The sequence below is a fragment of the Armigeres subalbatus genome, chromosome 2 (assembly GCF_024139115.2).
Source record: "Armigeres subalbatus isolate Guangzhou_Male chromosome 2, GZ_Asu_2, whole genome shotgun sequence".
Classification (NCBI taxonomy): domain Eukaryota; kingdom Metazoa; phylum Arthropoda; class Insecta; order Diptera; family Culicidae; genus Armigeres; species Armigeres subalbatus.
Window position 1 is genome coordinate 319,022,545 of NC_085140.1, and position 23,453 is coordinate 319,045,997.

Consider the following 23,453-nt stretch of genomic DNA (forward strand, 5'->3'; position numbering starts at 1 on the left):
TGTGCAACGACAGCGGAAGGCACGCGTGCTGCAAGGATGTATCTGGAATGGCATGGCTGTATTTGGTTTCAGTTGCTGAAATGCTGAGATTTGATAGATAAAAATATAACACAATAATCTCCCAGTGATAACGGTGCTTTAATCGCTCATTATGTTGGATATCGCACAAACAGATATCAGTTAATATAAGTTTATCTATCTCACAAATCATTCCGAAGAAATCCTGGAATACAAGTTTTTGAACATTTCGAAATCATCGTAATTCAACCATTTTCTTAATGCTGTTACACAACGAGTGTAGCTAATTTTAGTCCATATTTGATCGTTTCTTTCAACCGATGGGGGATTTTTTCTTGCTGTTAAAGCGATAATCAGTCTGTAAACCGGATTTCAAAATATGAAACTGCTTATTTCCGACTTCTGAGAGATCCACTACCTGGAGTTGCCAACCAGAATAATGGTGATAAATGGATTACGTATAATGACTAACCGCCATCTCGATAATTGTTCCAACAAATCAATTTCAATTAATAAATCAGTCACTAATTGTGCAGTTTAAGTGCTAAAAGATTTGTCGAACGACACAGCTTTATTCCAAACAAAAACACTGTTTAGCATTGGGATTAAGTAATTTGCACAAGTTCCGGAATGATGCGAGCCTAGATCATCATGTGACGGTAGCTTCGTCAGCGTCGGAAACCATAAACAAAAAGTTTGACATAATCTTTGTCTCCCAGACGAATATGGTTCTCAGCGGTCTTGCATCGTAATTTGGTTCTGTTTTCTGTGACCGATAACAAAATATATATAGTACTAGTGGACCCGGCAGACGTTGTCCTGCATAGTAGGCGAGAATGTGCATTTCGAACTGCCCATGTAAAGTTCGCATAGGAATCACAATTTTAGTTATTCACGGTTTGCTCAACTTTACTCGTAATTTTCCCATTAGGAAATATCACATAAACCCGTCGGAAACTTTAACGAATGTTTTTGCTGAAGAAATGAAAAAAAATCCATCCAGCCGTTTTCGAGTTATGCGGATACGAACACAGACCATTTCATTTTTATATATAAGATTTGGAGCATACGTCATTGGTTTGGAAAATGGACATGATTCAAGGAAGTATAACCCGAGTAGATGAAAATAGCTCAATAATATCAAATGTTGATAAGATTGCAAAATGAGATATGGACATGATTGATATAAGAGATAAAAGATCAGACGACAATATCAATATTTTGGTCTAAAATATCATGAGGATATCAAGATATGTTATTTGTAATAAGTGATCGATATCAAGTGCCATTAGTTTGTTCTTATCCATAGCTTATGTTGATATTTAAATGATATTTCGGTGCAAATTTTTGATATTGTTGCCTGTTCTTTTATCTCTTATATCAATCAAGTCCATATCAAGTTTTGTTATTCTGTTCATGGCTTCTGCCCGGGAAGAGTACTGAGGTACCCCGGCAAACCCGGATAAATGTATAAATGACCGAGCCGGTCATGCGGCTTGCGATGCGACATTTCAAACTTCATGTTTTGGCAAAACAAGCACATCGGAATTCTGAGATAATTTGTGCCATGTTTTTTTTTCTAACAGTGTACAGTGCACCGTATCTGGTAACGAAAACACTGCTGTAGATTGCCATCGAGCACGCGGAGTTGTATCTCATTGCTATCCAATCATTGGAAGAAAATTCCTACGTCGATGATCTGTTGTTCGGAGCATCAGATGGCATCCGCTTCACTTCGCCTTCATGTCACTGCCAAGCTTAGTTCCGCTGGATTTACGTTGAAATTGGCGTCGATCACCCCATAAGCTATTCAGGATATTGCGCTGAAAGATCTGCCCATTCATTCGCTCCACAATCTGCAGAATGAACAAATGAGAACGGAGACTGGACAACATCCGTTTGACAGTATATGTCCATCTCTCGCTTGCCATATGAACCAACCGAAAGGATTTGCCATGCATCGCCAAGATTTCCAACACAAAAGCAAAGCTTTTCATGCATCGTCTTCGGGCATTGAAACATGGCGGTGTACTCTGCGAAGGAAATTCTCCATTGCAGGATCAGCTACAGCAAGAGTGGAAGCAGTTCTACACTACGGTCCATATACTCGCTAAAATTCAATTGTTAAGTTTAGGAAACCGCAGATTGTTGGCCTCAAGCCTCTATCCACCGGGATGGAGCGGCCATCTTAGATATAGCATCCGGGGAATAGCATTTCATTCTCAGCCGTCAGAACAGACGCTGTTGGAGCCGCACCTCCTTGGTGAACAGACGCTCGATCAGTCGGGTCAAATTTGTTTGTAGTCCCACCAAACACCAGGACTAGGCTAGTGCGCTTTGAGCTTGCTTGGTCGCTTGCTTGGGGGCACATGCAGCTTTTTATAGAAGTTCAACAGAGCCCACTGTCGAACCCCACCACATCCTATAGGCAGACCCCACAGGACGCACCCTCTCACTCTAGCTGATGGCAGAAGGACAATAGTGCCCAGGCTACGCTACCAGCTTAGTACACAACCCTTAACTGACGGACGATTGTCATCGATAGACCCGTGGAAGCATGACTAGCCGCCCCTTTCCGGCTGTCAATTCACCATTTAGTAGCCCAAATGGTCCAACTTAAAAGTAAGGCCCCGTGGATAGCTTTGTTGTCCATACAGACCTTGAAAACACGAACCCAAAAACTTCAGGCCGTACCATTGATGTTTAGGGAAATGTTCGACATAATCATAATTGAGAAATTATATTTAGTCTTTTCAACTCGTCATACTAAACTTGAAGATCTGAATTCAAGAATAGTTTGCAGTACCGTTGATATCCTAATAATACTGTGACATGTTCACAATAGTGAAGTGATACTCTATGAAGCAGTTCCGACTATGACCAAGACCCCGTAAAACTATATTGAAATGAGATGTACAAAAAATCCGAATGGATATAAAGCTATCACTTCACTACATTTTAAAATTAGGTTGGTTGCTAAGAATCGACGTGGACAGGAAAACTAAAACGGGCTGACGAAACCTTAAATTGGAATGGAACGCTTTTTAGAATAATTTCTGAATTGAACCCATGTGATGCGGACGATGGTAGTATCATACCCTTAAGAAGATTGAGATCATACTAACGATGTATTTGTCTAAAACCTTTCATATTGGTGGGACAGAGGGGAAGTTGAAGAGTTAAGGAAGATAGAATCCACCCAGCTGACCGATTGATCTGAATTTAAGAGCTAGCCTGCAAGGACTCGTTTCTTGGGTATGGTTATAGTGCACTGGCAGTTCGGTAACTGGGGAGTGGAATTTAAACACGGATAGAACCCGTTCTCCACCGAAGGTGGGTCTTATTCCCGGTGGGGTGATCATGATGATGAAAAATGTTCGAAATTTGCCTAAACAGCCCTCCATCTTTCAGACACCAGATAAGGGCTACAAGGCTAGTGGATTTGTCGATTAGCGCTCCCTAATGCTGCAGGCGATGCCTTAGCTCTTCCGAGGCGCCTGGTATCTCGAGCATGAACAAATGAAGTGCTTTACCGTATTCGGTATGTTACAGACTTTACACGTGACACAGTAGAGGCTGCTCCCAAAGTTGTTGAAAGCTCGAGTGTACAATATATGCAAACGGGATATAATTTGTTGATCCTTGAGGTTGATTAATTCATAGCAAGAGACGGTGAAACATTTTATCTTCCGGAGTGAAGACATTTTGTTGGTCATTGTCTTTATCAGTCCTGATTGGTGACTCTCTTAGTCTAGACTTTCACGTCCGCCAGGAGAACTTAGGTTGAGAAGCATCGAGCTTGGTAGATAACAGCTACTAGAAAATATTTATGCGGATGGTCTGGATCAAGGGATGCTTGCTCTGCAGCATTACAATCACGTTGATGGCGGCCTATCGAAAAGATAGGTACCCGGTTTTCAATAGTAATTAAACTGCTATACGTAGACGAGGAGCGTATCGAGATTAGTTATTTAAGTTAGTGACTTAAGATATGCGGCTATGAAGTGAATAGAATATAAACAGCTTTTAGATACTGAAAATACCACTTCAGCCGACACGAAAAGTCAGTTAGTCAATGAATAAATAAAATAAAAAGTCGTTAATAATACCAACGTTTAGGAGTGTGCATCGCCGCCGACAGTTTTTGGCTTCACGCTGCCGCCGCAGTTGAGAATCTGTCAAGCCGCTAATCTATCATTTTCCACGCTAATTCAATTTTGCAGTAGTCCGCAGAATTTTCCGTGAAAATTCCGAAGAATTTAAGTGCGCAAGTTTTTAAAAAACAATCAGCTGAAATTTCAAACAACTTTTTGTGGAAACTGTAGGAATTCCGAAGAATTTTCCGTGGAAATTCATATAACTCGTTCGGCCGTATTATTCCTATTTCGACCAAAGGGCATTTTCGGTCGAATAGCATATTCAAATTACAAAAAATAACTGATTGCCAATACCACAATGCAGTACAGTAAATCACTTTTTTTCGATACTTTGTAGACATGCACTTATCTACTACATTCTTCTCCACCTCTACTCTCCAAATGTGTAATGATTGTAGAATGACTTTTGAACTTCACACTTACTACTTTACTACTTTACTACTTACTACTTTTTTTTATAGACTAATAAATTGAAATTCAAAACTTCCTTCTCAATTCTTCAAAAAGATTTAAAATGTAATACAATCAATCTACGGCTTGAACCGTAGCCAAATCCAATTCAAGTTCTATCAAATTCAAAAGGAATGAAATATGCTAATCCAATTTAATTGCAGTTTAATTTAATTCAGATCCAATCTAAATCCAATCCAAATCAAATCAAAATCCAATCCAAATTCAATCAAAATCCAATTCAAATTCATACGAATCAAATCCAAATTCATTCTACACCAAATCCAGTCCAAAAACAATCCAAATCCAATTCAAATCCGATACAAATCAAATCCCAAAATTCAATCCAAATCCAATCCATTTATAATCCCAAGCATATCTAAAACCAATTTAAATTCAATCCAAATCAAATCGAAATCCAATTCAATACTATCCAAATCCAATCCAAATCAAATTCAATCCAAATCCAATCCATTTCTAATCCCCAGCATATCCAAAACCAATTCAAATTCATTTCAATCCAGAATCAATCAAAGTCCGATCCAAATCCAATCCGAATCCAATCCAAATCCAACCCAAATCCAATTCAAATCCAATCCAAATCAAATCCAAATCCAATTCAAATCCAATCCAATTCAAATCCAATCCAAATCCAATCCAAATCCAATTCAAATCCAATCCAATTCAAATCCAATCCAATTCAAATCCAATCCAATTCAAATCCAATCCAATTCAAATCCAATCCAATTCAAATCCAATCCAATTCAAATCCAATCCAATTCAAATCCAATTCAAATCCAATTCAAATCCAATTCAAATCCAATCCAAATCTAATCCAAATCCAATCCAAGCGCAATCAAAATCCAATCCAAATCTAAGCCAAATACAATCCAAATCTAATCAAAATTATTTCCAATTCCCATCAAAATCTAATTCAAATCCAAAACAATGAATCGCCTGCTTTGAGCGTGCTTACAGCGGCACAGTAGGAGTTAACTTTTGGAAATCAGTATGGCGAAAAGCATCTAATGTTTAACATCTCGAAAATAACCACCTTAATCGAAAAAATATTTGGTAGGCGTAGTAGCGGACACCATCCTTCATAACCGGTACCAAATAGTTTTTCATGAAAAGTTCCTAATTTTGAGAAAACCCGCGTTAGATGTCTTTCGCCATACAAATTTCTGGCGGTTAACTCATGCTGGCAATTTTGCGCATATACGATAGCGCCTGGATGTGGAAGCGGCGGGTTGAAAATCAGCCACTGCCAATAATTCATTCAAATTCAATTCAATTCATTCCAAACTCAATTCAATCCAAGCCAAATTTAATTTGTATGCAATCCAAATCCGATTAAATCCAATCCAAATTCAACCCAATCTATTTAAATTCAAAACTCTCTTCTCAGTTCCTTAAAAAAAATTAAAATGTAACACGATCAAGCCGTGGAAATGTTGGATTTCTAAGGGTCTGTCTCATTTGGAGAATTAAACTTAATAGTGACAGTTCGAAAATTAAAAAATCACCCCGTTACAAGAATGGCTGGTGCTACCCAGCAATTCCAATAGGACATCGATAGAAAATGATTCGATATCTGTCAAAAGTAATCTTCCTCTGCGTGCAGGGTTATTCGATAATTATAGAAATGTCACTTTTAAGTTTAATTTCAGTTTAATTATCCAATTGAGACAGACCCTAAACCAAATCCCATTCAAGTTAAAACCTGGGTACTGCGGATAGAGCCGCTTTTCTGCGCTCAAGCGAGCAGAGGGATATTTTGAAATCACTCCCATAAACAAAATTATTTTGCAGTTACTTGGCTGTCAAACATTTCCCGCTCTTCGAATTTCTCTTTCCACGCTGCATGAGAGCGCACAAATGCGCTAGACTCTACATGACTTTACGATTGTTTACATACATTCATGCTCCGATCAGCTCCGAATCTCGTGAAATTTCGTAACGAATGCTTTTTAGTTGCATTCCCACTAATTTTCCACTCGAAATATAATGTGAGAAAATTTGTTACAAAGAATACAAAACTCAAACAAAGTTTATTTTTATTTTTTCCCAAAATAATAACAATACTTCTCAATATTAGATCAGAAACGAACATAACCACAATCTTCAATGTTTGGCTCCGGCACAATAGAAAATTTAGGCTTCAGTTTGACAACCAAATCGATTCTATCCGCACCACCCAGGTTAAAACTAACATCAATCAAAGAAAAAACAAGAGAAAAGAAATGCAAATCTAATCTAAATGCAATCTAATTCATTTTAGATCTAATCGAAATCCAATGATTCAAATCCAATCCAAATCAAATCAAAATTCTATCCAAATCCAATTCAAATTCAATTAAAATCCAATCCAAATCCAATCCAAATCCAATCCAAATCCAATCTAAGTCTAATCCAAATCCAAAACCAATCCCAATTCAATCGAAGTCCAATCTAACTCCATTCCAAATCCAAATTCAAATCCAATCCAAATCCAATTCAACTCCAATCTATATCCAATTCAAATTAAATCAAAATCCTATCTTAATCTAAATCCAAATCGCATTAAAATCCAATTCAAATCCAGTCAAAATCGAATCCAAATACAATTCAAGTCAAGTCCAAATCGAACCCAAATCCAGTTCAAAATTCAAATGTAATCCAAATCTAGGAACTTTTTCCAAGTAAGAGCTCTGCAAACATAATATTTGAAACCAAATTCCAAAACCAAACCTCCCATTCAATATTGAAATTTTGTTTTTAGGTTTTAGATTTGTATCAAACAAACAATCCAACTCGTCATCTTGTTTTTATAAACATTTGTCATTTTTTCGCTCATTTGCCCTGTTTTGCATTTCTTTTGCACTTTGTTTTGTCAACCGGCCTACTCCACTGCCCTACCGTACGGGAGCCTATACCGAAGACGCTAGCTTTCGTCATTTGCGTTTTTGTTTTGTTTTGGATGCCATCTTTTTTGCACTTTTTTTTGTCACCCGGCCTACTCCTCTGTTTTGGATGCCATCTTTTTTACATTTTTTTTTTGTCACTCGGCCTACTTCTCTGCCCTTCCGTCAGGGAGCCTACCGGAGACGTTTTGCCTTTTCCGTTATTGTGTCGTTTTTTTTGCACTTTTTTTCAACCGGCCTACTCCACTGGCCTTCCATCAGGGAGCCTATCGGAGACGTCAGCTTTCATTATATGCTTTTTTGTTTTGGTTGCTATCTTTTTTGAACTTTTTTTTCCACCTGGCCTACTCCTCTGCCCTTCCGTCAGAGAGCATACCGGGGACATTTCTGTTTATAAATATTTTATGCTATTTTATTTGTGGACGCAATAGCGCCCGTGGCAAGTGTTTTTTTTTTAATTTTCAAGAGTGATAGATTCTTTTCTGCATTTAAAAAAAATCAACGTCTGTTGTCTGTGATTTTTTTCATCAAATGCTGTGGTTGTCTAAGGTTGTCACTGGTTTTGTTTTCTGCATCTGATAGTAAAAAAGTGTCAAATATTTTATTTTTTGTGAGAATTTCCCCGCGTGCTGCGTCTGGTTGGCTAGTCACCGGACAGACAAACAGGGCTATAGACGAATCCAAGTAAAAATAAGAAGAAGACACACGACGGTGTTAACTTTGACAGATCCTACAGCACAGCATAGGAAGATCATTTTAAAATGCTTATAATAAATTCTAGACAAATTGTAATTAAAATCTGATTGATGTACGGTACGGAAAAAGTTCCGAACTGTATGATAGATACATTTTTAAGTAAGTAATGTGACTTTCAGAGCTTAACGAAATTTTGTGTAAGATGGCTTCCGCAAGTGTTATTTACACTGCGTGAGTTTCATTGCAAAATTTCCAGTAGTTTCGAAAAAATAGTCAAAGGAACAGGATGTGTGCGAGATAATCTTGTGCACTCACCTGAACAATCCACATCTTATGAAAAGTTGCTAGTAATCCAACGTTGTGCCAATGACCCCAAAATCACTGAAACTGTTATCGATTCAAAGATACTGGGCTTCATTTTGGAACATGCATTGGCCTCTCACGACATCATTTTTAATTGATTAAAAACACTAGTCTATTCAGATTCCACAATGTATGATAATATCGAGTTCAAGTGGAGAACGAAAATTGAATATATGGGGATTGGCATCAAGTAGTTCTTTATCATTGTAAGCATTATCCAGGGCCGAATTAAGGGGGGCCGGGGGGCGTGGCGTTGGTGGGCGTTAACATAAATGGCGTAATCTGAATAGGTTACACACTTAATCAGCATTTCAATTTTTGCTATTTTGTTTGCCGAATTTCAACTGTGAAATTTCTTATTTACTGAAACACTAGTTTTATTAGTGGACCACCAATGATTATCGTAAATTCCCGAATTTCGGTAAAGAGTTATGTTGATTATTCTGATGTTTACTTTTTACTGAACAAATAATTAAATCCCTATAAATTGCTGAACAGCACAAATATTCGGTACAAATCTATACTGCTATACTATACTATCTATAATGACGGTGTGCTAAGGATGATGTTAATAAGTGAAAGACTTTCTCTTTTAGTTTAGGATTCAATCCCTGTGTGACAATAATAAATTACTTTCCGCCGAATTTTTTTCATCCAAACCTTCCCCTTTTTAAACAATTTTCCGTGGATTTTTCTATGAATTTCTTTATGATAATACTAAGAATTTTCCGTAGCTCGTGAAACTTTCGAAGAAATTAAAAATTCTGAATAATTTTCCGTTGAAATCGTTTGATGAGGCACCAATCTACGATGTACCACGCGTTTCCACTCACAATCTACACTAGCTAAAAGGCGTTTAGATCCATGTAAATAAAATTTAATTTTTCTATAATTTTGGGATGGCATCATCTATCTATGTTTTTAACTGTAACATGATATAAATACCCAAATACCCATGAAAATCCTTACAAATAATTAACTAGGACATATGCCAACCATGTGGGGCCCTCCTTAGCCGTGCGGTAAGACGCGCGGCTACTAAGCAAAAGCATGCTGAGGGTGGCTGGGTGCATTCCCTGTGCCGGTCTAGATAATTTTCGGTTTGGAAATTGTTTCGGCTTCCCTGGGCATAAAAGTATCATCGTGTTAGCCTCATGATATACGAATGCAAAAATGGTAACTTGGCTTAGAAACCATGCGGTTAATAACTGTGGAAGTGTTGAATGAACACTAAGCAGCGAGGCGGCAATATCCAGCGGGGGATGTAATGCTAATAAGAAGAAGATATTTTGCTATATATGAATTTCCTTTTGCCTATAATTCTGAAATGATTGTCTGAATAAAAGAAAAAAAATCATCTAAAAAATATTTAAAACCCAATTTAAATCTTTCATATTCACTTCATTCTGGAAAATCGATTGATTTTGTTTCTTCGAAACAAAAAGTCAACGCAATGAGTGCGTGTTTCTATGTCATAGAAATACGGTACGTGGTGTATATTGATTTATTACCCAATTAGGCCAGGCATATCAAATTCTCATTGGGAGAGCCATCCGTTGCTACTGATGGGTTTGACGCTACAGCAAAATCATCTTATAAAACTGAAAGTGAAATCAGTCCAAATCAAGTCAATTGACGCGAATATAAATAACCCATCAAGAAACAACTGGGTTGGTGACAGATCCAAACCGATTCGCACTGACCGCCTCCCGATATGGTCCGAAAGGGCAACGCCATGAAATTCTTCCAGCACCATCCAATTGATGGGGTATGAATTCCTGGTTCAATTAACTCCAGTTAATACTGGCGTCATACTATACTCGCTTCAAATCGGAATTCGATTGGTTTCACTTTCATTCGTATTCGAACGTTGGATAGCAATTGGCATGGCTATGACGCGGTTTTTTCGAATGACGCTTTTAGATGATTGAAATATCGCGTTTGTAAATATTGAATTATCCGTTTCAATTTAAAAATCATTGGAAGAGTTAGTTGATATAAATGACTCGATTAAGCTAAATATGTACCAATGCAATGATTCAAAGTATGTACGTGCGGAATATACCGAATCAATGTCCGTAATAATCCCCATCCTAATCAAATCCACTCGAACTAATTAAACCAATATTTAACTTGTCTCTCCCACAGGACGGCCCATTCGCCTGGAGTGAACCCCTGCAGGGAACCATCCTCAGTTGCTATTTCTGGGGTTACTTCGTGTCGCAGATTCCCGGTGCCCGCATCGCCGAGAGCTTGTCCGCCAAATGGGTGATGTTCTTTTCCGTGTTCATCAATGTGATCTGCACGCTGTTGACTCCGGTTTCGGCCGAAGCGCACTACGGTGTGATGATTGCCATGCGTATCGGTGAAGGTATCGGCGGAGGCGTAACGTTCCCGGCTATGCACGTCATGCTGGCCTCGTGGGCTCCACCGAACGAACGGTCGGTGATGTCCGCCATTGTGTACGCTGGTACGGCGCTTGGTACGGTTATCTCCATGTTGATGGCAGGTGTGCTGGCCGGAAGCTTGGGCTGGGAGTCGGTGTTCTACGTAATGGGAGGCTTGAGCTGCATCTGGTTAGTGTTGTGGGTGTTTTTGGTTCAGGACAACCCCAACAAGCAAGCTCTGATCAGTGCCGAAGAACGAACCTTCATCACGTCATCATTGGGCACGGAAGGAGGATCTGGTCACGGTGGAGCCAAGCCAGCTATCCCATGGAAGAAGATCTTCACTTCCGGACCATTCTACGCCATTCTGATTGCTCATGTCTGTAACAACTGGGGCTGGTACATGCTTCTGATCGAACTTCCATTCTACATGAAGCAGGTCCTCCAGTTCAACATCAAAGAAAATGCCGTCGTCACAGCCATTCCGTTCTTGACCATGTGGTTCTTCAGTATGGCTCTTAGCAAAACCTTGGATGCACTGAGAGGACGCAAGAAGATTGACACCACCATTGCTAGAAAAACTGCAACTTTGATCGCATCGGTAATCCCCATGTGCTGTTTGCTGGCTCTTTGCTACATTGGTTGCAATCGTGGAGCAGCCGTTGCTCTCATGACTCTTGGCATTACCTCGATCGGTGGCATGTTCTGCGGTTTCCTGTCCAACCACATCGATATTGCACCAAACTACGCTGGAACCCTGATGGCCATCACCAACACCGCTGCCACGCTGCCTGGTATTACTGTTCCCATCTTTGTCGGCCAAATCACTCACGGAAACGTAAGTATTGTTAGTTTTATCATCAGTTACCTCTATAACTTATCTTCAAATTGATTCACACAGCAAACGATTGGAGCCTGGCGTATTATCTTCTTCGTGACGATCGCGCTCTACGTCATCGAGATATTCGGCTACACCTTCCTGGGTTCGGGAGATGAACAACCGTGGAACAAAGGTGATAAGGTCAACACTGGTGCAGTCGAGAACGGCGAAGCTGAAGCTACGCCATTGAATACGAAAGATGCGAAACCCAATTATACCACCCAAGATCAGTAAGACGCTGCTCCCAATGCAACATAATTCATACTTCTGAATTAACTTGGAGACGGCTTCTGCCCCTGAAAGGGTTTAAGAACGACAAAACGATATCAAAACTCTTGTTTCTTACTTGAGATTTTTAACTATTACTGTGAAACAATCTTCAATTAGAATTACTTATTTCTGCAACTACAAAGGTACTTTAATATAAAATACTTATTATGCAAGGCAAGAAAGTCAGTTTTTACTTAAGTTGATAAAATAACATTATAATTTGTTATTACGCCATGTTTTGTTTTCAAATTTTAAATCATCATCACAGAAGGAACCCATACCGCCGAACGATCCAAACGCTGCCATATGCAAACAGAAACTTAGAATTTTTCTACGCAACAACCAGACACAAACCTATGAATGCTAACAATCTGATGGACTTGAACTAGGACTGAAACCACAGTCAAACCACTGATACTTTAGGAACCAAGCAATTAAAAGTTACTTAAAGAGACTTTCTGTAAACTAAATTGCAAGCATTTAGTCTAAATAAATGAAACAAACAAAGAAAACTACGATGACGGAATGTTAGGTAACGTTAGGCACACATATGAAATGCTTTAATTGATGAAAGGATATTTAAATGTTAGCGTGATACTACAGAATTATGTAACATAAAGTGACTGGCAGGTTTGGCTGGTCTATGTTTCTTATTGGCAGAAGGAGTTTTTGCGATCACATCATCTCAGATTCATCCACAAGTTACCTACTTTGGTGTAGAAAGTTTTTCCCTATCAATTGATCCATATTGATCCTTAGAGATCCTCGAAGAAAACCCATTGTTAATAATAAGAATAAATCAGCCGAAGTTAACAGTTCTTCATAAAAAGAAATATATAAATTTGATGGATAGCGTATAATACAACTGTCTAAATCTCAAAATCACTCTAAATGAAAAACAAATGTAGAAAGCTGCTTAAGTGTAAGAATTTGCTGCATTAGAGTATATTAGGTAGGTTAAGCTCTACCAGAAAAAAACGCAAACAAATCCGACATAAAAACGTCACTATGTTAAGATTAAAAACTGAATGATTTGTTATTCGAAACAAGTGAAACTTCATCAAGGCAGTTAAACCACTAACGAAGTTGAACTATTTTGATCGTTTTGGTGGAGAACTATCAGAAAGATCATAGGGTAACATGTTGTTCAGTCTCTAAACCGCACATAGTTAAAACAAATGCATGAACAACGTTGTTATATCGTACATACATTTATCAACCCAGATTCGTCAATAAAGTAAGACCCTAAAAATAGAAAATATGTTTATGTTTATTGTATCCGAAATGAAAAAACAACTTATTAGGAGGAATGAAGATTAAAATTTTACTTGTTTGTTAGCTAATGAACGCTGCTTTATGGGGAATACATAATTATCAAATAGATATGATAAATTACTTTATAAAGAAGCTTTCACCAACAGATTCACATGGATTCTGGACCGTCACGAAATTGTCCTGGAATTTGAATTAAATGGTCTAGAGAATCAACCACAACTTACATGATGTTCCAAGCCCCGGTATCAGCCCAATAATGTGCTCTGAATATTTGTCTTTCATTTACGTCTCAAATCCTGGCATATGAAATGTTGTAGGATCTCCCAATTGTCCTGGAGTTTGAATCACATGGTTTACCGAATGAAGCATGACTTTCATTATGTCCCCAGTCTCGGTATCAACACAATCATGTCCTCCGAATATTTGTCTGCATCTTAAATCCAGACATATGAGATGTTGTAGGATCTGCAAATTATCCGGGAACTTGAATCAAATGGTCTACCGAATCAACCATAACTCCCATGATGTTTCCTGTAGCGATATAAACCCCGTTATGTCCTTCGAATATTTGTATTTCATTTGCGTCTCAAATCCTGCCATATTACATGTTGCAGGGTATCCAAACTGTCTTGGAGTTTAAATCATATGGTCTACCTAGGATGTGGTCTGCCTAGAACGCGGTGGGGTTCGACCTAATCCGAGCTAATCCTGGTGTTGGGTAGGACTTTAAATAAATTTGACCCGACTGATCGAGCGTCTGTTCACCAAGGAGGTGCGGCTCCAACAGCGTCTGTTCTGGCATCCAGCGGTTGAGTATGAAACGCTATTCCCCGGAAGCTATACCTAAGATGGCAGCCGCATCCCGGTGGATAGGGAACCTTGGGCCAACAACCTACTATTCCCGAAACATCAATTTGTTCGAGAATCCGATAAGGCTGATACAATTATTTAAATACTATTTTGTCAACACCCCACCCCCCCACCACCCCACCATTGGCACAACCTGCCAATGAGACACGCCGCATGAAGCTTAAGATCCTGCCTGGGACTGAGAGAAGTCCGTTGGCCAAACTTTGGAGAACACAGCACGCCATCGGGACAAGTTCTGCTATACTCTGGCTTACGAGACGAACACGCTTCCCGGTATCGCGGAGTTGGGTTCCTACTAAGCGCTCAGGCACACTCTGCGCTTATGAAGTGGGAACCTATAAGTGAAAGGATAATCGTTGCCAGATTTAGAACACGGGTTCGAAACCTGACTATAATCCAATTTTATGCGCCAACCGATGCTGCCTATCTGCAAGACAAAGAGAACTTCTACAGTCAACTCAATGCCGTCGTAGATAAAATTCCGAAGGGTGATATCAAGATCTGTTTGGGCGCCTTCAATCCGAAGATCGGATCCGACAAATCGGACCATGAGCGCATTATGGGACGCCATAGTCTCGGAGAAATTAGTGAAAACGGGAAGCTGTTCGCAGAATTGTGTAGTAATAACGACATGGTGATCGGGGGATCGCTCTACCCTCATCTACCGGTTCACAAGGTCACGTGGGTGTCCCGTGACGGCTTTACAGAAAATCAAATCAACCACATCTGCATCAGCCGAAAATGGAAACAGAGCCTTCTTGATGTACGGAATAAACGTAGTGCCGATATCGCGTCTGATCATCACCTCCTCATCGGCGAAATACGCCTGCGCATTGCTCGGATTCGTCGGCAGGAGGAAAGAGTTGGACGACGATTCAACACACGCCGACTGGAAGATGCCACGGTGAAACGGTCCTTCGTTGAAGAACTGGAGACGCGTGCTGCAGATATTCCGGAAAGTTGCAGCGTGGAAGACCAATGGACCGCCATCAAGAATGCCTTCATCGCCACCAGCGAGAACAATCTGGGCGAATTGCGCACCCAGAGAAAACAATGGATCACCGATGAGACCTGGAGGACGATAGAGGAGCGAAGAGAAGCCAAAGCCGCAATAGAGCGATCGAAAACCAGAGGAGCCAAAGTCTTAGCCCGTCAACGATACGCGATCTCACGACGCTTAAGCGGGGCGAAGATGAATGCAACGATGCCTGTGAAAGACGCGAATGATCAGTTATTGACCGACCCAACTGACCAGCTGAAACGCTGGTTCGAGCACTTCGAACAACTTTTTCAAGTGCCAGCAGCCAGGCCATCGCCACCTCGGCATGGTCTGCCTCGGATCCGACGTATAACACGCATCAATACCGAAGCTCCATCACTGCTAGAGATTCAAACAGCCATCCAAAGCATGAAATCGAATAAAGCCCCAGGGGTCGATCGCATATCAGCCGAGATGCTCAAAGTTGACCCCATGACATCCCCTGAACTACTGCATCGTTTATTTCGTAAAATCTGGGACACCGCAACTTTCCCGGTCGACTGGATGCAAAATATCTTAGTGAAGGTGCCCAAAAAGGGTGACCTGACTGTATACGATAACTGGCGAGGCATTATGTTGCTGTGTACTGTTCTCAAAGTTCTATGCCAAATTATCCTAGCCCGGATTCAGGAGAAGATCGAGGTGACTCTCCGGCTGCAGCAGGCCGGATTCGGTGCCGGAAGATCCTGTGTGGACCATATTATCACGCTCCGCATCATTCAGGAGCAGGTCAACGAATTCCAAGAGTCCCTTTACTTGGTATTCATTGACTACGAAAAAGCTTTCGACCGTATCAATCACGAGAATATGTGGGGCACCCTGAGACGCAAGGGGGTTCCTGAGAAAATCATCGGCCTCATCGAAGCACAGTACGAGGCCTTTTCGTGTAGAGTGCTGCACAATGGTGTCCTGTCCGACCCTATCCGGGTCGTAGCTGGTGTGAGGCAAGGATGTATTCTATCACCGTTACTGTTCCTCATCGTAATCGACGAGATTCTGGTAGATGCGATTGACCGTGCCGTGTTTCTAAGCAAAGTTACCATTTCTGCATTCGTATATCATGAGGCTTGCACGATGATACTTTTATGCCCAAGGAAGTCGAGACAATTTCCAATCCGAAAATTGTCTAGACCGGCACCAGGAATCGAACCCAGCCACCCTCAGCATGGTCTTGCTTTGTAGCCGCGCAGCTTACCGCACGGCTAAGGAGGGCCCTTAGTCAGGGCAGGTTTAGCCATCAACGTCAACAAAACCAAACCGTTGGATGTAAACACGGTGACTCCTTCCAGTTTCACAGTAGCCGGGCAACCAGTGAAAAATGTTGAAAGCTTCCAATATCTTGGTAGCCAAATGGCATCAGACGGCGGGACCAAGATCGACATAGGCGCACGGATCAAGAAAGCAAGCGAATTTTCAACTCTAACGTGGAATCTGTGCTGTTATACGCTAGCGAAACATGGTGTGTATCAGTGGAGAACACTCAACGGCTGCAGGTTTTCATTAACAGATGCCTGCGGTAAATAATTCGGGCCTGGTGGCCTCACAACTGGATCTTAAACAACGAGCTCCATCATCGTTGACACCAGAGGCCGATAGCAACAGAAATTCGGGATCGGTAGTGGGGCTGGGTTGGTCGCACTCTACGTTGGGGCGGAAACGAAATCTAAAAAACAAGCATTAGACTGGAACCCAGCGAGACATCGCAGCAGAGGCAGACCCAGAGGCTCATGGCGGCGAAGCCTCAATAAAGAAATAAAAGAAGTCGACCGAAATCTAACCTGACAACAGGTTAAAGTGATAGCTGGGCAACGCTCAGGATGAAGATCTTTCAAGTCGGCCCTTTGCACCACCGGAGGTGTACAGGATGTTGAATGTTGGACAAGTCTAATGTTATGTGTACGATGTTTATAATCCCTTACCAGCCCTGTGAATATGTTGTTGTCTATTGTATGTTGAATGTAAATAGAAGTAAATATACGACCACCGCGGAGAGCGAATCGCTTGTGTTTTCTCGTCCACTTTACGCGTCCGAAATACTCCGCCGGGAGTTGTGTCGGTTCCGCTGTGTACCGTGGGAAGCCTCCGTGATAGCTTCCCACAGGTTATTGGCCCAGTGATAGTGGAGAAAACGGTGGATTTCGCTGAGAAAATAGACCCGGAGTGTGAAAGTTTGCCCGCGGACGCTACCCTTTGTGCTTGTTGTTCGGCGGGAGCAAATTTGTTCCACTCGTTAGACTGTGCTGCAGTGGGTGGTTAAAGCAGCTGAGAACGTTGTATATGGTAAAAAGTGATTACCGGGAGGTGGTTAGTGTCCGGATTGCCAGCTGTGTTTCGTTCCATCGAAGCTGGATTCGGAAGCAATTAGTGCGGACTGAGAACCATTTTGTGCAACGAGCTGTAACTGTAGCCGGTGGTGATCGAAGACATTGTTGTGTACCGACTTCGTGTGTGTACGGGATTACAGTGTGCGCCATCAGAAAACGAACGATTTCAAAATGGCTGAAAAAGTTTCGATCGCGCGTTTGGGTAATAAGAATTATCAAACGTGGAAGATAAAAATCAGCCGGATGACAAACAGCTATGCTTCTGGCTCCAGCATAAAATTCACGTTATTATTTTGTTGTGGGCGTTATTTTCTGATACAATATTATTACCCAATATTCAAATTTGTTTTGCACCGTGCTAACCGTGTTGTGTTGAATAACGGTCTTATATTACAATTAAATTGAAAAACGAACACATTTTTCACGGCACGGAATACGTGGTACATAACAATAATAGTAATAAATTCATTCAAATCGCTTAACAACAATTACCCCATCACAGAAAATTAGTTCTGAAATGATGTTTTTGTTTACTAATTTTGAATTGTCAGTGGGGCCCACCGCGCGCTAACCCCAGAGATTTTAGCCACCATTTTTTCCCATTGGAGAGATAGGCGATGACAGTATGGTGATAAAAATGGAGATGATGCTAATAAGTGTCGATCTGTGGCATACGGTGAGTGAAGGAAAACCGAAACCGGTGACTGAAGCATGGTCGAAGGAAGACCAGAAGGCCAAGGCAATGATTATTTTGTTCTTGGAGGACAATCAGTTGCCTCTAGTGAAAGAAGCAGTTTCTGCAATCGAAGTGTGGAAGAAACTGAAGAAGTACCACGAAAAGGCTACGGTTACGTCGCGAGTGCCGCTTCTGAAGAAGCTATGTAGTTTAAACTACGAAGAAGGTGCGGATATGGAAGCGCATCTGTTCGCCATCGATGAGCTGTTTGATAGGCTATCGTGTGCCGGTCAAAAGATCGAAAGTTCGCTACAGGTCGCGATGATCTACCGGAGTTTGTCGGAGTCATACGACGGTCTGGTGACGGCGTTGGAGAGCCGCCCTGACGCGGACCAGACGATCGAGTTTATGAAACAGCGGCTGATGGACGAGTACCACGGATGGAGAAGCGTGCAGGAATGAGCCATGAGTGTGAGGACCGGGTATTGAGTGTGCACAGAAGAAGAAGGCACGGCAAATACTGGGTAAAGCGTACCATTGGTACTTCGCGTACCTGAAGGAATAAAATAGACCCCATCTCGCGATCCTTAGCCTCTTACCCAGCAACTCCTATCTCTACCTCCCGCGCGGTGCTGGCCGGGATACGAGCAACCTTAGGGAAGATCGGGTAACCAACCCCGGTGGGAACTATGGTCGTATGCTGACAGGGAAGGGGGGGTTTGCTCCTCTCCGGAGGTGAAAATCTTATTGAGCGTCTGTTCTCCATGTCAGGATCGGCTCACAACAGCGTCTGTTCTCCATGTTAGGGGCGGCTGATCATCGTCCGAGTGCCAGCGAGGGACTCTAAGTGAAACTGTGCACCATGGTCCACCGGAAATAAGGAGGAATGGTCCTCCGGAAATTTAGGGGGTTTGGTGTCAGGCCCTGCAAGCCAGCCTAAAAAAAACTCACGCAACGAACAATCAACAAGAGAGTACGGACCGGAACCATTGGCGAAGACCACTGCGACGAAAAGGGACTAGCGATTGGAAACTCGGTTCGTGGAACTGCAAATCTCTCAACTTCATCGGGAGCACACGCATACTCGCCGATGTGCTCAAGGACCGTGGATTCGGCATCGCAGCGCTGCAGGAGGTTTGTTGGAAGGGATCAATGGTGCGAACGTTTAGAGGTAATCATACCATCTAACAGAGCTGCGGCAACACACACGAGCTGGGAACAGCTTTCATAGTTGTGGTAGTAGCGGATTGTGTTAAAATCATAATCGGAGATACGAAATGAAAGCATGGATTATTTGAATGAGATTTGAATTTCTAAATCGAAGCAATCGGCGTTCGAATAGTAGGCACCCATTAGCACACGAATATGAACTCGATTGACAGAACAAAACAAAGAATGAGACGATACTAATTCGAATATCCCGACATCCTACCGACTGCGCCATGTCGGGGCCGAGCGAATATCCTTAGGACATCCGTCGAATATCTGAATTATCATGGGCAGTGTACTCACATGTATGCTCTGACAGAACGAGTAGCTCTAGTGATACATGGAAGATGTACCCAATATTCGAATTAGTATCGTCTCGTAAAGTTCAAAACTGTGTTTTCTTTTTTTTTCTTCCTTTTTTTTTAGATCATCTTGTACTCTTGCTTCTCCGTCTATTTCCACCGGAGAGCATTTCTCAATTCCTTTTATCGCATTTTTCTGTTTTTTATTTTCTTCTTTTTTTTTCATCTTGTACCTTTGCTCCTCCGTCTATTTCCACCGGAGAGCATTTCTTATCTCTTTTTCTTACTCCTCCTACTTTCTCTCTTTTACACAAAAAAATACCCCGAATCATGACCAGCTACCAACCGCGCCATGTCGGGGCCGAGCGAATATCCTTAGGACATCCGTCGAATATCTGAATTATCATGGGCAGTGTACTCACATGTATGCTCTGACAGAACGAGTAGCTCTAGTGATACATAGAATGTCGGGGCCGAGCGAATATCCTTAGGACATCCGTCGAATATCTCATATTATTTTTGTGGCTCTACGTCTATCTCAGGCAAAGGCCAACTGTTTCCTTTCTTTCTTTCTCTCTCTTCTTTTTTTTTTGTACTCTGTCCATCACTACCAAAGTTCAAAACTGTGTTTTCTTTTTTTTTCTTCCTTTTTTTTAGATCATCTTGTACTCTTGCTTCTCCGTCTATTTCCACCGGAGAGCATTTCTCAATTCCTTTTATCGCATTTTTCCGTTTTTTATTTTCTTCTTTTTTTTCATCTTGTACCTTTGCTCCTCCGTCTATTTCCACCGGAGAGCATTTCTTATCTCTTTTTCTTACTCCTCCTACTTTCTCTCTTTTACACAAAAAAATACCCCGAATCATGACCAGCTACCAACCGCGCCATGTCGGGGCCGAGCGAATAATCGGAGATACGAAATGAAAGCATGGATTATTTGAATGAGATTTGAATTTCTAAATCGAAGCAATCGGCGTTCGAATAGTAGGCACCCATTAGCACACGAATATGAACTCGATTGACAGAACAAAACAAAGAATGAGACGATACTAATTCGAATATTGGGTACATCTTCTATGTATCACTAGAGCTACTCGTTCTGTCAGAGCATACATGTGAGTACACTGCCCATGATAATTCAGATATTCGACGGATGTCCTAAGGATATTCGCTCGGCCCCGACATGGGCGATATGCAAAGGCGCGTGATAGGGTGGTGGCCGATCAATGAAAGAAGGTGCAGGTTGAGGATCAAAGACCGGTTCTTCAACTTCAGCATAATCAACGTCCATAGCCCACACTCCGGAAGCACTGATGAAGGACGCATTCTACACGCAGCTGGAACGTGAGTACGACAGCTGCCCAAGCCACGACGTCAAAATCATCATAGGAGATTTGAACGCTCAGGTTCGCCAAGAGGAGGAGTTTAGACCGACTATTGAAAAGTTTAGCGCTCACCGGCTGACGAACGAAAACGGCCTACGGCTAATTGATTTCGCCACCTCCAAGAATATGGTGATGGTTAAACTGCGCCCAAAACTATCCGTCATCAACAATGTTCGGTACCGACGACCGCCGCGGTACGACCTAGAGCGACTGAAGCAACCTGATGACGCCACTGCAAACGCGCAGCATCTCGAGGCAGCGTTGCCGGAAGAGTGTGAGCTTGATGGGGCCCCTCTTGAGGACTGCTGGAATACAGTCAAAGCAGCCATTAACGACGCAGCGGAGAACAACGTCGGGTATATGGGTCGAAGTCGACGGAACGATTGGTTCGACGAAGAGTGCAGACAGATTCTGGAGGAGAAGGACGCAGCGTGGGCGGTTGCGCTGCAGCAAGGTACCCGGCAGAACGTGGAACGTTATAGACGGAAGCGGAGACAGCAGACCCGCCTTTTTCAGGAGAAGAAACGCCGCCTGGAAGAAGCGGAGTGCGAGGAGATGGAACAGCTGTGCCGTTCTCAAGATACACGCAAGTTCTATCAGAAGCTCAACGCATCCCGCAAAGGCTTCGTGCCGCGAGCCGAAATGTGCCGGGATAAGGATGGGAGCATCTTGACGGACGAACGTGTGGTGATCGAAAGGTGGAAGCAGCACTACGAGGAACATTTGAATGGCGCTGAGAGTACAGGCAGTGAAAGTCAAGGCAGCGGAGGAGATGACTACGTCAGTTCAGCGGACGATAGAAGCCAACCAGCCCCCACCTTGAGGGAAGTTAAGGATGCCATTCAACAGCTAAAGACCAATAAACCAGCTGGTAAGGATGGTATCGGAGCTGAGCTCATCAAGATGGCCCCGGAAAAACTGGCCACTTGCCTGCACAAACTGATAGTCAGAATCTGGGAAACCGAACAGCTACCGGAGGGGTGGAAGGAAGGGGTTATATGCCCCATCTAAAAGAAAGGCGACAAACTGGAGTGTGAGAACTTTCGAGCGATCACCATCCTTAATGCCGCCTACAAAGTGATATCCCAGATCATCTTCCGTCGTCTGTCACCATTAGTGAACGAATTCGTGGGAAGTTATCAAGCCGGCTTCGTTGACGGCCGCTCGACAACGCACCAGAGCTTTACAGTACGGCAAATCCTTCAAAAATGCCGTGAATACCAGGTCCCAACGCACCATCTGTTCGTTGATTTCAAGGCGGCATACGACAGTATAGACCGCTTAGAGCTATGGAAAATTATGGACGAGAACAGCTTCCCTGGGATGCTTACCAGACTGATCAAAGCAACGGTGGATGGTGTGCAAAACTGTGTGATGATTTCGGGCGAACACTCCAGTTCGTGCGAATCACGCCGGGGACTAAGACAAGGTGATGGACTTTCGTGCCTGTTGTTCAACATTGCGCTAGAAGGTGTCATGCGGAGAGCCGGGTGTAACAGCCGGGGTACGATTTTCAACAGATCCAGTCAATTTATTTGTTTCGCGGATGACATGGACATTGTCGGCCGAACATTTGCAAAGGTGGCAGAACTGTACACTCGCCTGAAACGTGAAGCAACAAAAGTTGGACTGGTGGTGAATGCGTCAAAGACAAAGTACATGCTTGTGGGCGGAACCGAGCGCCACCGGGCCCGCCTGGGAAGCAGTGTTACGATAAACGGGGATACCTTCCAGGTGGTCGAAGAATTCGTCTACCTCGGATCCTTGCTAACGGCTGACAACAAAGTTAGTCGTGAAATACGAAGGCGCATCATCTATGGAAGTCGGGCCTACTACGGGCTCCAGAAGAAACTGCCTTCGAAAAAGATTCGCCACCGCACCAAATGTGTCATGTACAAGACGCTTATAAGACCGGTTGTCCTCTACGGACATGAAACATGGACAATGCTCGAGGAAGACTTGCAAGCACTCGGAGTATTCGAGAGACGGGTGCTTATTGACGGTGTACAAGAAGACGGTGTGTGGCGGCGAAGAATGAACCATGAGCTCGCCCAACTCTACGGCGAACCCAGTATCCAGAAGGTAGCTAAAGCCGGAAGGGTACGATGGGCAGGACATGTTGCAGGAATGCCGGACAGCAACTCTGCAAAGATGGTGTTCGCTTCCGATCCGGCAGGTACGAGATGGCGTGGAGCGCAGCGAGCGAGATGGGCAGACCAGGTGCAAGACGACTTGGCGAGCGTGGGGCGTA

The 23,453-nt window shown here is 42.5% G+C and overlaps 2 protein-coding genes across 2 annotated transcripts in view; both read left to right on the forward strand.

Moving 5' to 3' along the window:
* LOC134212650 (sialin) overlaps positions 1-13,383 on the forward strand; it is a 58,672-nt gene extending 45,289 nt beyond the window's left edge. The window contains exons 3-4 of the mRNA XM_062690683.1: positions 10,736-11,812; positions 11,876-13,383. Of these exons, the coding sequence (XP_062546667.1) occupies positions 10,736-11,812; positions 11,876-12,088 (1,290 nt within the window). The 3' untranslated portion in view covers positions 12,089-13,383. The remainder of the gene's footprint in view (positions 1-10,735; positions 11,813-11,875) is intronic.
* LOC134212660 (uncharacterized) overlaps positions 1-23,453 on the forward strand; it is a 328,376-nt gene that overhangs the window by 126,090 nt on the left and 178,833 nt on the right. The gene's annotated exons all lie outside the window — the stretch shown is intronic.